Raw genomic sequence first — 14,681 nt, 5'->3', positions numbered from 1 at the left:
GCCTTCACCTTACATATCCGTCCGTTAAATGTATACATGCCAGGAACTGTTCTGAGCTTTAAGCCAAAATAATAAAATAAAGTTGCTGTTCTACATTCCAATTGAGGCAGATGATGTTCAAGAAGAAATAAGTAGTATGAGAGGTGGTGATAAGCGTTAGGGAGAATAATAAGCAGAGTGGGAAGGGGGGTTAAGAGTGAAAGGCAGGGCTGTAGGACTATTCTCATGACACGTCAGGCAAGTCCTCTCTAACAGGTGACACCTGAACAACTACCTGAAGAAAGCCAGGTTAAAGGCCCTCCTGCTCCCTTCCCAGCAATGAGATTAGTGGACTTGCTTGTGGCAGTGACTCAACAAATATTTGCTAAGTGAATGAATTAACAGGAAACCCATTTCTAGATTTAATGTACGTAGCATTCCTATACAAATATTCCTATTCTGGAAAATTATGTTAAACTTCGAAAGCAGGGACCATAACTATCACAATTAACTTAGTAACTGCATCTATGAATCACATACTTTGAATGTAGACAAGCTGGAGATCAGGGGAAAAAAAAAATGGGACTATCCAGTCAGATGGTGTCTGTGATCAAGGTCTTAAGTCATGCAGCAGCTGGGAAAAGAGCTCAAAAACACCTAATTACAGGGTCACCTCTGCAACATTTTCTATAGAGAAGTTTTTCCAGAGGACAGCCTAGAACATGACTACTCCAATCATGTACTTTCCTTGACTTTTTCACCTTTATAGCCCTATCCCTAATTAGCTCCCTGAGACCCTAAATTTCCTATTTCTTAAAGGTTTTAGAACGCTTCCAGAAACTCTTAAAATTGCATTTATTTTCTTGACTGCCGAAGTAACTTCATGCCTTTCAAAGTCTTAAAACCAACTCCAAAAAATTGGATTTCTGACAGTGCCTACTTAATCCAATCAAATTCCTTTCACTTTAGATAACTGTGAAAATGGTTTCCTGGAACTTTAAAAGTGAGTTAGATTTTTTTTTTTTTTAACTCTCATCTAACTTGACCACCTGACCAGTGTACTTTACAAAGAGGTTTCCCAAATTCCTACTGAAGTCCAGGATGACTATATTTTTGTTGCTACTGCTCCATCTTACACACTTAGCAGCTAGGTGAAATAAGCTCTCTAACGCTTTATGTTAAAAGGGAGGAAGGTGAAAGAAAGGAAGGAAGGCAGGTAGGAGACAATTTTCTTCCTCAACAGCGGAGGCACAGACATGAACGTGCTGAGTTGTGCAGCTTTGGGAACAGTCATTTTGGAACAGGGCCAAGTTAAGGTGGTGGTGCCTCCCTTTATTCAAAGCATTGATTCAACAACATTTGAGCTCCTCCCAGGTACTTACTAGGCACTGAAAATTCATCAATTGAAGACAATTTCTTTCCTTAATGATCTTTGTTCTTAAAGTAATACATAAAAACAGTTTTCATAAACGCAATGAATAGTCTACGTATGGGGGAAAACTTCAGTTTGCATACTCTGATGATGAGTTTTTGGTAAGGGGTATAATCGCGCCTCTCATTTCTGCATTTTCCCATATCAGATCTGTGTTGCTATCATCATCTCCTAGGATCAGGTAGAGCAGGAGGCAGAAAGTCTCTGCTTGTTTATCACGTAGCAGGAACAATCACTCAAATTAACTGTCTCCAAAATATGAGTAGGGATTTGCCGGAAGAGAATGAGAGAAATTAACCATGAAGCATCAAACAATCTACTTATTCCATCTTGTACAAGGTACGCTGCCCAACATTGTGAGAGGAACTATCACTTTCTTGCCCTCAGAATCTCTTTGGCAAGCCAAAGTTTCAAGTTCTTTCAATCTTTTCAAAAACTACACAGCATTGTTTTAAAATTTACATATATCCTTGCCATCACTGTCCTTTATTTCTGGGGTTCCCCAGTGTTTTGGCCGTGTCCTATTTTATCAGAAGATGATCCAGGAGCCCTCATTTCCCATTTTCCCACCTATCAAATGGAGAGGAATAAAATAAATATATTGAAGTTAAGTTGTTAATAGCAAAATGTAGAATCACTTATTATCTGTGTGTGTGTATATGGGTGTGCATGTGTATATATGTGTGTGTATGTATGTGTGTGTGTATATGTGTATGCATATAAGCTTACACATATTTATATTAGGAAACATTGCCCATAACAGTAAACTGCAAATAACTTGGTAATTTTATTTTATCTATGATGACAGGATATAAAGGTATTTTAATAAGACAAATACCTGGGCAGCAGACTTCTAATGAAGTATCAATGTACTAACAAATTGAACTATTTACAGGGAAATGCATAATTTATATCTGGACCACAGTGCATATACATGTAAGCCTAGCTGCTAGAAAGTTGATCCCAAAATACTATTAATATCAATAACATAATCTATGTCCAGGCTACTGAACATGAGCTCCTTCCATTTTAAGGGTTTCTCCACCCAGCAAGCAGAAGAAAAACCCAAGTCCTATCTAGTTATGAATCTATTAGGAGATTCTCCCACATTAATAATAAGGATAACTAGAAATAATGCTCCCACCAACCCGAAGGCTACCTGGGTGCTAAGAAAGGTAAGGGGGGAAAAGGGAAGGAAACCAATCTCTAATAAGTGACTATGGACCAAACTTCACATAGACTTGTAGGCTAAACATATAATTGCCTGGTTCTGTATAGAAACAAACACCAATCTATTTGAAAACAACTTTTTCATCCTAGATCTCAAAAAATTCCCCGTAATAATTTCTGCAGGTCAACAAAGGCAAAATAGTCCAATATACAAACAACAACAAACAAACAAACCCAAAACAAAACAAAACAAAAAACTCACTCTGACCTAGAACCAGCAGGGGAAAAAAAAAAAAGAAACAGGCCCACAAAGGTTCCTGATAGTGGAATTACCAGACGCAGATTATAAAACAACTCCGCATACTATATTTGAAGAAGAAGAAGAAGAGGAAGAAAAAAAAAAAAAGCTTAAACATGATAAAGAGAAAACTATAAGAAGCAATTGTGTATAATTTGGTGCATTACCCTAAAGAATTTCTGACAATCAAAATTTAAAACCCAAACCGCTAAGAAGAAAATTATTAGATATATATTGGAAGAAATCATCTAAATGCAGCTAAGGAAGAACTGAAAAAACAAGAGGAAAAAATAGAGAATTTAGAAGACATGGGGGACAGAATAATAACACCTAACATTTGTTTAATTGAATCCCAGAAGAATTGAAGGGAGCATTGAAAGACAGATAATATGTGAGGAAATACTAGCTGTACATTTTCTAAAATTGATGCTAGACACCCATCAACAGACACAAGAAGCTCAATGAACTGCAAGCAAGAAAAATAAAATTCTCACCAAGACACATTATTACAAAATGGCCAAACACCAAAGATATGGAGAAAATCTTAACAGCAGATATAAAGTTTGCCTTCAAAAAACCAATAAACCAAAATATGAATTCATACTAGCAAGAACATAAGCCAAAAGAGAGCAGGATATTTCAACTTCAATATGTTGGAAGAGAATATCAACATAGAATTCTGTAGCCAACAACAATCTCTTCCAAAAATGAGAGCAAAACAAAGATTTTTCAGGAAAAAACAAAAAACAAGCAAAAACCCCAAGAGACTGCAACATAACATAAAAGTAACTTGCAAGTAGGGGGAAGATAAATAGAGCTAACATGTCCTAAGGTCCTTATATATTGTTTCAGAAGAGAATAAAATATGAATTAGCACCAGACTTTGATAAACTTGCATATTATAATTTCTAGGATAACCACTAAAGAATTGCAATATATTATTTAATCTTAAAAGAGAAAAGAAATATAAGAAATTCAAAATAAAACAGAAACTTCAAAATAAAGGAGATTAAACAATAAATGTTATTAATTATATTAAACGTAAACAGACAAAAATTTCCAAATCTAACGATGGTGAACTACCTTGTTTCAGAATCAGCTTTTCCACTCATAAGCAACAACCAGAAAAGCTGGACTAAGTACAGGTAACATTTGTGTGAAGGCACAGAAAGCCTCCAAGGCACGAGGACTCAAAGGGACAAGATCTCAAAGAGAAGGAAGTCCAGTGAGGTGAGCTCAATGGTTTGCACTGCTTTTCACCTTGAGGTTCTTTCTGCTTCCAAGGTACTGGCTGAGAGACTAAGGAGCTGCACAGAACTTCCATCGGTCTCAAAGGGCCAGGAGGACAAAAATGGGTATCTGAGGCCAGCCAAGGAAGAGGGTCTGGAAAACACTACAGATGGGGCCTCCAAAGGACTACATTGTGTGAGTAGGGGTGAAAAAGAGAAAGCCCAAGCATGTCAAGCATGCAGGTGTGCTGTGCAGATTTCCTTCGAGAGAACGTGCTGTGGGGAGCACAGCTGAATGACAGCCCCAGCTGCCCAACCTTTAGATCCACCACCATGTTTGCACAGAGGCCACACTTCCCCACTCTGGCCCAAAGCAGGATTCTGTTCAAGGGCAGTGTTTGCTTGGGAGCTCCTCAGTGGCCTCGCAGAGACCTCCTTACATTGTGCTGCAGTCTGGCATCTTTCCTACCAAATCCTCCCTTCCCTCTCTTCTTTCACATATGTCAGACCTGCAGTGTGGTCTGAAGTCTTCCCCTGCATCTCCCTGCTCCCTTCTTTTTCATCCTTCACACAGGCATTTCTCCCAATAAATCTCTGGCATGTCTAATGCTGTCTTGCCATCTGTTCCTGTTTTGGCATCTGTTTCTCAGAGAACTCGAACTGTTAAGCCAAACATTAAAGAGACTAAGGCCTACCTTTAGGTAAAGGCAATCCCTGAACAGAGATGCAAAAATCCTAAATACAACAGAAACCAAACCTGGCAATATGTGAAAAGTTTCACATATTATGAAGAAACTTGGTTTGGTCCAGTAACACAGTGCTTAACAGTTGGAAAAATAAATCAATATAATTCACTATATTAAGAGATTAAAGGAAAAAAATAAAAGGTTTATGCCAAAAGATGCAGAAAAATTCAACACTTACTCATGGGAGAGATAGACAACATTCATGGATTAGAAGATTCAATTATTTCACATGTTTTCAAATAATCAAATACGGTAACTAATATAAAACCAATTAAAATTCCAGCAGAATTTTTTTGTAGGTGTAGAAACTGAAAAACTGATTCTAAAAAGGTTTATGGTATTGCAAACGGACAAAAATAGCCAATCCAATCAGGAAAAACTGAAAGACTTACTCTACCAAAGAGCAACATTTATTATATAATAATTAGAGTAATTAAGATCACAATCTTGCCGCAAAGAAAGTGACCAATGGAATAGAGCAGAGGTTGGCAAACTGTGTGTGTCAAGAGGCAAACAGTAAATATTTTAGGCTTTGCAGAACACATACAGTCTCTGCCACATATTCTTTTTTTAAACAACTGTTTAAAAATATAGAACTGTTCTTAGTTTGGAAGCTATACAGACGTGAGACACAGGCCAACCCCTAGAATAGAGGAAAAGTCCAGAAACAGACCTACACATATACAGATACTTTATGATCAAGGTGGTATTACAGAGCAGTAAAAAGAGCAGACTTTCACTAAGTAGTGCAGGGTTAAATGCATATTCATATGGGAAAAAAATTAATCTTGACTTCATACTACACGTAAACATAACCAATTACAGGTAAACTCTAGGTTTAACTGTGTATGATAATACAATTCGGCATCCTGTAGATAACAGGGAAAATACTGTTGTGACCATACAGTAGAAAAAATTCTTAAGTTAGGACTCCAAGTACTAGCCATAAAAGGAAAGACCGACAGTTTAGACTACATTAAAATTGGGAACTTCCCTTTATCAAAATTACTAATAAGAAATTGAAAGGCAAGTCATTGAAAGGCAGGATATCTGATACAGATATAACTAACAAAATCCTCATTGAATATTTTAAAGAACTCTTACATATTTTCTTTAAAAAGAGCACTGATACCTAACAACCAAATAAAAGGTAATCAAGCCCGTTAGTTTACAAGAAAATTAAAAATAACCCATATTCCATACCAACGTACACCTACTAGAATGACTAAAATTAAAAAGACTGACAAGTGCTAAATATTAGTGAGGATATGCCATGACTGGGACTCTCACACCCTAAGGCTGAGTACATAAATTGGTACAATCACTTTGAAAAAAGACTTAGCAATATCTACTAAATATAACTGTGTGCATACCTATGACTCAGCAATGTCACTCCTGGATAAACATAACCACCAGAAATAAGCACATATGTGCCCAAAAATACATGTATAAGAATGCTCATAGCTGCACTGGTTGAAACAGCTAAACATTGTGGGAAAATCTAACTAAAGTTGTGTATGTTCTCTTTGTTTTACATCAACTTTGATGAGGTGTAACTTATGTATGATAAAATGCACCCATTTTAAGTGCTCATTTCCTAAGTTTTGACAAATGTATAATCCCATGTAACTACAACCACAGTCAAGATATAGAACATTTCCATTGTGCCGGAGACTTCCCTTATGTGCCTTCCCAATCAAGTCAGGCAACCATGAATTGGCTTAGATTTATCTTTCCTCTCATACAAATGGAATCAGACAGTCTGTACTCTTTTGTGCTTGGTTTCTTTCACTCATCAAAATGTTTTTGACAGGAAAAGCATGAGCAACAAAAGAAAAAGTACAGAAATTAGATTTCATCAAAATTAAGAACTTTTGTGCATCAAAGGACATTATCAAGAGAGTGAAAAAACAATCTACAGAATGAGAGAAAATATATGCAAATCACATATCTGATAATAATCTACTCTCTAGAATATATATATAGAACACTTACAACTCAAAAACAAAAAGACAAACAACTCAATAAAAAAAAACGAGCAATGGACTTGAATAGACATCTCTCCAGAGAAGATACACAAATGGCTAACTAGCACATAAAAAGATGCTCACCATCACCAGTTATTAAGGAAATGCAAAGCAAAACCACAATGAGATCCCACTTCACATTCACTAGGTTGGCCATAATTCAAAAATGGAAAATAACAGGCATTGATGAGGATGTTGAGAAATCGGGGTCTTCACACATTGCTGGTAGGAATATAAAAATGTTGCCGTTGCTGTGGAAAACAGTTTGGCAGTTCCCCAAATGTTAAACAGAGAATGACCATAAAACACAGCAATCCCACTCCTAGATATATACCCCAAAGATATGAAAGCAGGGACTCAAAACAAAAACTTGCATACGCAAGTTGGTAGCAGCACTAATCACAGTAGCCAAAAGGGGGAAAACGGTCCAAATGTCCACCGACGGATGAATGGATAAACAAATTGTGGTTTTTACATGCAAGGGAATATTATTCAGCCAGGAATGAATTCCCAATATCTGCCACACGTGGACAAAACTCAGAAACATTACACTAAATGAAGAAGCCATCTGAAAAAAGTTATATAAAATACCAGAATAGGTGAGTCTAAAGGGACAGAAAACAGACTGGTGATTATCCAGGACTCTGGGGAGGGGAGAACAGTGAATGACAGCTTAATGGAAATGGGCTTCCTTTTGGAGCAATGAAAATGTTTTAGAACTACACAGAGGTGGGAGATGTTCATACATGTCCTTTAATTCTGTACTAAATGCCAATGAATTGTTCACTTTAAAATGGTGAATTTTATATTCTATGAATTTCACCTCAATATAAGAAATGGTTTTGGAGATTGATCCACAAGGCTGTGTGTATTCCACTGCATGGATATATCACAATTGGGTTATCTATTCATATGTGGATGAATACTTAGATTGAATCAGTGTTTGCTGATTATGAATAAAGCAGCTATGAATGTTCCGGCATAAACATTTTTGCAGGCAAATGTTTCATTTATCTTTGGTAAATACCTATGAATGCCCTTACCATTTCGTAAAAATAAGTGAAAAATATCAAAAACAGTTCTATCAGTCATAAAGTGCATAGGTATCAAAACCATTAACCACATCAAAGATGGAAATGAACTGCAAATAATAAAGCAATGGTGCTGTATCCTTTGGTGCTGAACAGACTTAAGCCAATAGGACATGTTCAATTAGGAAGATGAAGAAGAAAATTAAAGAACAAGTATGAAATGCTAATACTAGCTTAGCCAAAACTGTATCTAAAAGTTGAATTACGATCTTTTCAGACTCCTTACCTTTCAGGGGAACAGAACCCCCTTTCTTCCACATTTCCAAGGATGAATTATGAGAGTAAAGAATTGTCTGAGAAGCCATGGTAGAAACCAGGAGGAAACCCTAGAACCAGATGGCTTGAGTCTGTAAGTCCAAGACTGTCCCTTGCTAGTTACTTAAACACTTCCCGCCTCCGCTTCTGGCGGTGATACTATCCACCCCAGAAGGCTGATGAGTTAATCCCTGCAAAATCTCAGGACAGTGCCTGGCACATTGTCAGTCAGCTGCCGTCACTGCCAACAGCTCCTCCTCCTCCTTCCTGGACATCATCACATCTCTACTTCCTAAGGTATCTTCAAGATAATGTCAAGACACCTGTGGATAGTCTACTGAATGGTATTAAAAATTAATAAAAATACATAACTAATTAGTATATTTACCTACCTACCAGAGACACTCAAATCATTTTAAACTGTCAATATAGTTAAAAAATGGGCCCCAAGGGGTTTAGTTAATGCCCAAAGACATCAGTAGAGACCCAGGGAACTCACTTAGTATTGCTACAGTACAGAAATAACGAAACATGCTTCTATTGCCCCATTCCACACTATAGACCATGGACCTGCCCATAATAAGAATTTCCCCTTACAACAAATTTTCAGGTCCATTTTTAGTGTTATATTATTCTGAGGGAACAGGTTTCAGCCTATTAATGGAAATCAGTGGCATAAAATACACCCAATTTTCTCAGCTTTCCAGAACTGACTTGTTCATTAAATGGAAGAATGTTTGGTCTCTAAGCATTTGGGTACTGTGTAGCTGGCATAAAATGATGAACTGGCCCAATTAGATTTTGCTCTCAGAAATCTGGAAGTATTATGATGAGAGAGGAAGGGAAAAAGAAGATACAGTGAAGGCTGTACCTTATACAGATGTCAGCTCATGAGAAAATCAGGTATAATCAAAATTAACTATGAAAGTCATTTAGATCCTCCAGTAAATACCAGAGTTTGGGTCTTTGGAAGATCAAAGCCAAGATTCTGTTGTTACTCTTGGCATTTAGTAGCCTTCCAGGTCCCAGTTCTGGTGCCTGTGGCTCCCCAGGTATCCTGTTGCTCTTGACATTGAATTTGGAGATGCCCTGTTGGTTTTTTAGAATTAATACATCTTTCCTGAGGTGCTTCGTGAAGTTTCTTTTTCTTGCCACTACAAGAGCCTTGGTTAAAAAAATCCCGAACCTAGGCTACAGAGCTGTCCAGTCAGAAACAACTGCAATCACAAAGGAAATTTTTACTACTGAGAAAATTTATCATATTTTCAGTTACTTTTTTCTATTTTAATGCTTAAAGATAGATTTTAATCCCAAAGCAGAACTCCAACAGTTACTTGAGCACCCAATAAAACGTTAAACACATTTTAATATACTGGAAATGGCCCCACAATTAAACTGAGATAGAATTTTTACTCATGGAGTAAGTAGAAAAGTAATTCTTAACTTTACATAAGTCAAACTGTTTTTTAAGAGACAGCATTATTTATTTTAAAGATTATTTGAGAAAGAGAGAGACAGAGCGTGCACGTGTGAGCAGGAGGGGCAAAGGGAGAGGGAGAAAGAACCGTCAAGCGGACTCCCTGCTGAGCGTGGAGTCTGACCCATGGGCTTACTTACATGGAGTAAGTAAGAAAAAGTAGAAAAGAAAAAATCGTAATTACAAACTTTCAATTGTTCTTATTTTCATTACTTATGAATATCTTCTCCAGAGACTTAAGGGGCAACACGACAGCAGCAAGACAGCAATTATCTACGAGCAACTATTATCATCAAGAAATATTTTTCTACTTTGATGGCCTTTTTCTTGTAAATATTACTTTCACCGTAATACAGAAAGCTAATCAACAAGAAAAAAATAGTTTTAAAACACAAGACAGTACACATATACAGTATATAAGAAACACAATAGGATGGGAGAGCTGGGTAAGGAGAATAATCAGAAAAGTAAGTGGCAAAAGAGAGTCCACTAAATTGCCAAAAGGAAAGAGCACTAAAACAAACCCTTTCAACTGTTTCACAGAATTTTGGCATTATAACAGGATCTCTTAGGAGTTTGAATAAAATTCTGGCAATTACTTCCTCTCCAGTGATTCTAGGCTTTGACTTGGATCATTACACTGGAGGCTGCGATTCTATTTCATTAAAACAAAATTTACATAAAAGGATTTCGTAATCTCACTAGGCTTGAAAATAAGTTTTAAGAGAAAATGAAACTGTAAAATAAAAAACCTAACATTTGGTTGAATTAAAATAATAAACTAAATGTCGTTTGTCTCTAAATAGGCTGCATTGTCAAAAATGATTTATAAAGGAAATGTTTTCACATAAAATATGTACTTATGGTTGGTTGATGGGTTGAGTTGAAATGGTATTTTTTTTTCAAGATTTTATTTATTTATTTGACAGAGAGAGACACAGCGACAGAGGGAACACAAGCAGGGGGAGTGGGAGAGGGAGAAGCGGGCTTCCCGCGGAGCAGGGAGCCAGATGCGGGGCTGGATCCCAGGACCCTGGGATCATGACCCGAGCAGAAGGCAGATGCCTAATGACTGAGCCACCCAGGCGCCCTGGAATGGTATTATGAGTGCTATACTTTGGTGAACCAGGCCTCTTGTGGACTAACCCGTGACCCCACTACCAACTGGGATGACAAGAGCAAACCTTGGTCCTGGGAGGCAAAGGAGGCAGAGCATTAGGCATTCCTTAAACTCAATGAACTTTCCGAGTCCACTGCTAGCCAGGTGTTCAGAATTGAGTAATAAGTGATGACTGCTCCCATAAATGTTCACGGCTTCTAAACTTAGGATATCCCTGACTTTCATGTGAATTCTTTGTCCTTAGGTATCCACAAATACGACAAATATGGAGCAAGCGTCTTTTTTTTTTTTTTAAGATTTTATTTATTTGAGAGGGGGGGGAGAGCAAGCAAGAGAGCACAAGCAGGGGGAGAGGCAGGCAGAGGGAGAAGCAGACTCCCCGCGGAGCAGGGAGCCCACCGCGGGGCTCGATCCCAGGACCCCGGGATCAGGACCTGAGCCGAAGGCAGACACCCAACCGACTGAGCCACCCAGGTGCCCCTAAACTTCTTTGTTTTTAACTTTCTCAGGGCAGAGAAATATCACAGAATAATTTCATACCATACTAAATATATCCTATTTCATCCACTAATTCTTAACTTTACATAAGTCAAACTGTTTTTTAAGAGACAGCATTATTTATTTTAAAGATTATTTGAGAAAGAGAGAGACAGAGCGTGCACGTGTGAGCAGGAGGGGCAAAGGGAGAGGGAGAAAGAACCGTCAAGCGGACTCCCTGCTGAGCGTGGAGTCTGACCCATGGGCTTGATCTCACGACCCGGAAATCATGACCTCAGCCGAAACCAAGAGTTGGACACTTAACCGACTGAGCCACCCTGGCGGCCCAAAAGACAGCATTATTTTTAAACAAAAATAAATGAAGAAAAGAAATAAAGAGAAGTAGGGTGGCAGAGTTAAATGCAGGTGGACTTAGGACACCTGGTCTGGAGTCCAGCTCTGGTCCTCAGCGGTGTGATCTTGGGCCAGTCATTTCACATCTTTCTCAGCCTGGGTTTCCTCATCTACAAAATGGGGATACTGTCTCACATCTCTCAGTATTACTTTGAGTATGAAATAGGACAGTAACATATACTATGATGCCTGGCATGGATTAAGTCTTCAACCAGGCGATGAACACAATTTAACCTGCGCATTACAGGATTTTCTGCGCATCTCCGGCCTCTACCCTAGATGCCAGTAGCACCGTCCCCACTACCACCAATCAGGACAACCAAAAACGTCTACAGATACTGCCACGTGTCCCTGGGGAGCAAAGCTGTCCCCAGCTGAGAAGCCCTTTATTTAAAGAGACTGGACCTTGGGGTTTTGAAATCACCTTACACTGAAGATACATTAAAAAAACAGTCATCTGAAGGAATGGGATTAAGGATATTATCTACTGTACTACTCTTTTGTTTTCCATCATGAGGGCACATAGGGGAAATCTCTCTCGGCCTCGGTGCTAACAGGATGCTGTTTTCTTATAGATAATGTGAATCCTTAACTAACCATATTTTTGTTTGTTCTTTGGCCACCAGAAAAGCTCAAAAGCAAATTTATAACCCAGTATAGGATCTACAGCACACATTTATGTGCAGTAAATCTCCCCAAAAGTCAGTTTAATTCATTTTTGTTTCACCAGGAACTTTTTAATCTTATTTTTAAATCTTATTACAATACATGTATTTCTCATGTGGACACAAACCCTTTTTTGAATGAGGTTAGGTAAACATTAATAAATAACATAGGTATTTAAACTGTAATATTCCCCCAGCAGAACACTCCTCTCCAAACATGCTCCTGTTAGACCTAGATCTAGTTTTCCCTCCAAGTGTTTCAGTCTGTTCTCTCTAGTCAAAGCAAGTAACTAAACCCACTCACTTCAGTGAGCTATGTCAGATACATAACCTGCATAAAGTCTTAGAACTGTTTTTCTACATTTATTAGAAGAAAATTTCTCCCAATGGAGAGCAGAACAAGACAGGCATGAGATTCTAGATGTTGTGTGTCGTAGGCCGCCCAGGCACCAGCACATTATTCTGCAAGATGATGCGAAGACAGAGGACCCTCATCCTCTTTTCTCTTGCTGACACTGGTTTTGTAAGTTTTCCCTTTCCTCACTAACACCTGTTTCTAACCTGTGCCAAGTAACATTTGGAATTCATCCTGAACCCCAGCGTATGACAGATGGTGATACAAGACTGGCCCTTCTTGCAACAGAGACAACTCTGAAGGGTCCTACACTCACAGATGACTTCTGATAATGCTAAAGGAAATGGTTTTCCCTCTCATTTAACCCTCAGCATAACCATTCTGAGACTTCAAATCAGATATGGGGATTACAAAGTTGAGTGGACGAACAGGTGAGCAGATAAACAATCTGTGGTATATTCAAACAAGGGAAAACTACTCAGCAAAAAATACAAAGACAGCACTGTTAGTACCTACACATACAATGTGGTGGAACCTCAAAAATACTATCCCAAGCAAAAGACACAAAAGAATACATCTTGTATTATTCCATGTATAAGAAACCCTCAAAGAGGCAAAACTGATCTACAGTGATGGAAAGCAGATTAGTGATCGTCTAGGAACAGCAAAGGGGCACAAGGGAACCTTATGGGATGATGAAAAGGTTTATTTATTTTTTTTCTTATTGAAGCATATAGTTAACATATAATGTTACATTAGTTTCAGGCGTAAAACATAGCGATTCTACTGAAAGGTTCTTTTTGGTATCATATCTTGATTGGGATGGTGGTTTCACAAGTTATGTATTTATTGAAAGGCACCTATACACTTAAAATAGGTGCAAATATGGTATTCTTGTTAAAAATATGTAACTTCCAGCTAATGATGAGAAGACACCAGACAAAGCCAAATTGATGGGCAATCTATGAAATCACTGACTGGGATTCTTCAAAAGTGTTAAGGCCATGAGATACAAGGATAGACTTGAGGCTCTGTCACAGACTAGAGGAGACTGAAAAGGCAGGACAACCGAAAGCAAAGTGGAATCCTGAAACAGAGAAAGGACGTGAGGGGAAAGACTGGTAAGACCCAAATAAAGTCTGTAGTTTAGAGAGCAGTATTGTATCAATGCTAATTTCTTAATTTTGTTCACTGTGCCATGCTTATGCAAGTTGTTGGACATTAGGGGAAGTCAAATGAAGTATAGATATATGGAAACTGTGCTTATTCCATCAAGTTTTTTTTGGTCTCAAATTATCTAGAAATAAAAGTTTTTAAAATGGGTGCATTTTATTATATGTAAATTTTAGCTTATTAGAGGTCACATAAAATTAAAACAAAAATACGTGGACGTTATTAAGAAATACCCCTATCCCCAGCCTGATTCTCCTGTTAAACTCATTAAATATAATGCTTAAGTCAGGAGTAAGATTAACTACAAGACCCAAAATGCTCTACTTCTCAATATTTGGGTCAATAAATCTACCAGATAAAACACACAGCATTTCTTACCTAAGAGAATTACTAAATTTAGATTACTAATTAAATAAAAATATCAGCATTAGTTTCCTCAGAATCGTTTATGTTCCCCCACATAAATACTAATAACAATAAAGTCATCGCATGTTCAAATCATGATGAGCCGATGGGATCCATAGAACTCTGAAGTTGACAGTAAAATTATTTGATTTCTATGACTCTCGCATCTAACAGTTACACATTTGGACTTCAAAAACTGTATCAGCTCATTTATTATTACTTAAAGAACAGAAAGATGTGTAGAAAAACATTCAGAGAAAAATTAAAATTTTTATAGCATACCTCCTCTGTTGCCATTTTCTTCATCCTACAATGTAAAAAAATATATCCATATATGAATACTTATTTATAAACTCTAGTGAAATCAC

The 14,681-nt window shown here is 37.7% G+C and overlaps 1 protein-coding gene across 1 annotated transcript in view; it reads right to left on the bottom strand.

Moving 5' to 3' along the window:
• The window catches only part of ARHGAP21 (Rho GTPase activating protein 21), a 132,412-nt gene that overhangs the window by 60,259 nt on the left and 57,472 nt on the right, over nucleotides 1–14,681 (bottom strand). The window contains 1 exon segment of the mRNA XM_027592366.2: nucleotides 14,596–14,620. Within this exon segment, the coding sequence (XP_027448167.2) occupies nucleotides 14,596–14,620 (25 nt within the window).

Source organism: Zalophus californianus, chromosome 9 (genome assembly GCF_009762305.2).
Source record: "Zalophus californianus isolate mZalCal1 chromosome 9, mZalCal1.pri.v2, whole genome shotgun sequence".
Lineage (NCBI taxonomy): Eukaryota > Metazoa > Chordata > Mammalia > Carnivora > Otariidae > Zalophus > Zalophus californianus.
Note: the sequence above shows the minus strand (reverse complement) of the source record. Positions and strands in the feature narration are given on the sequence as shown.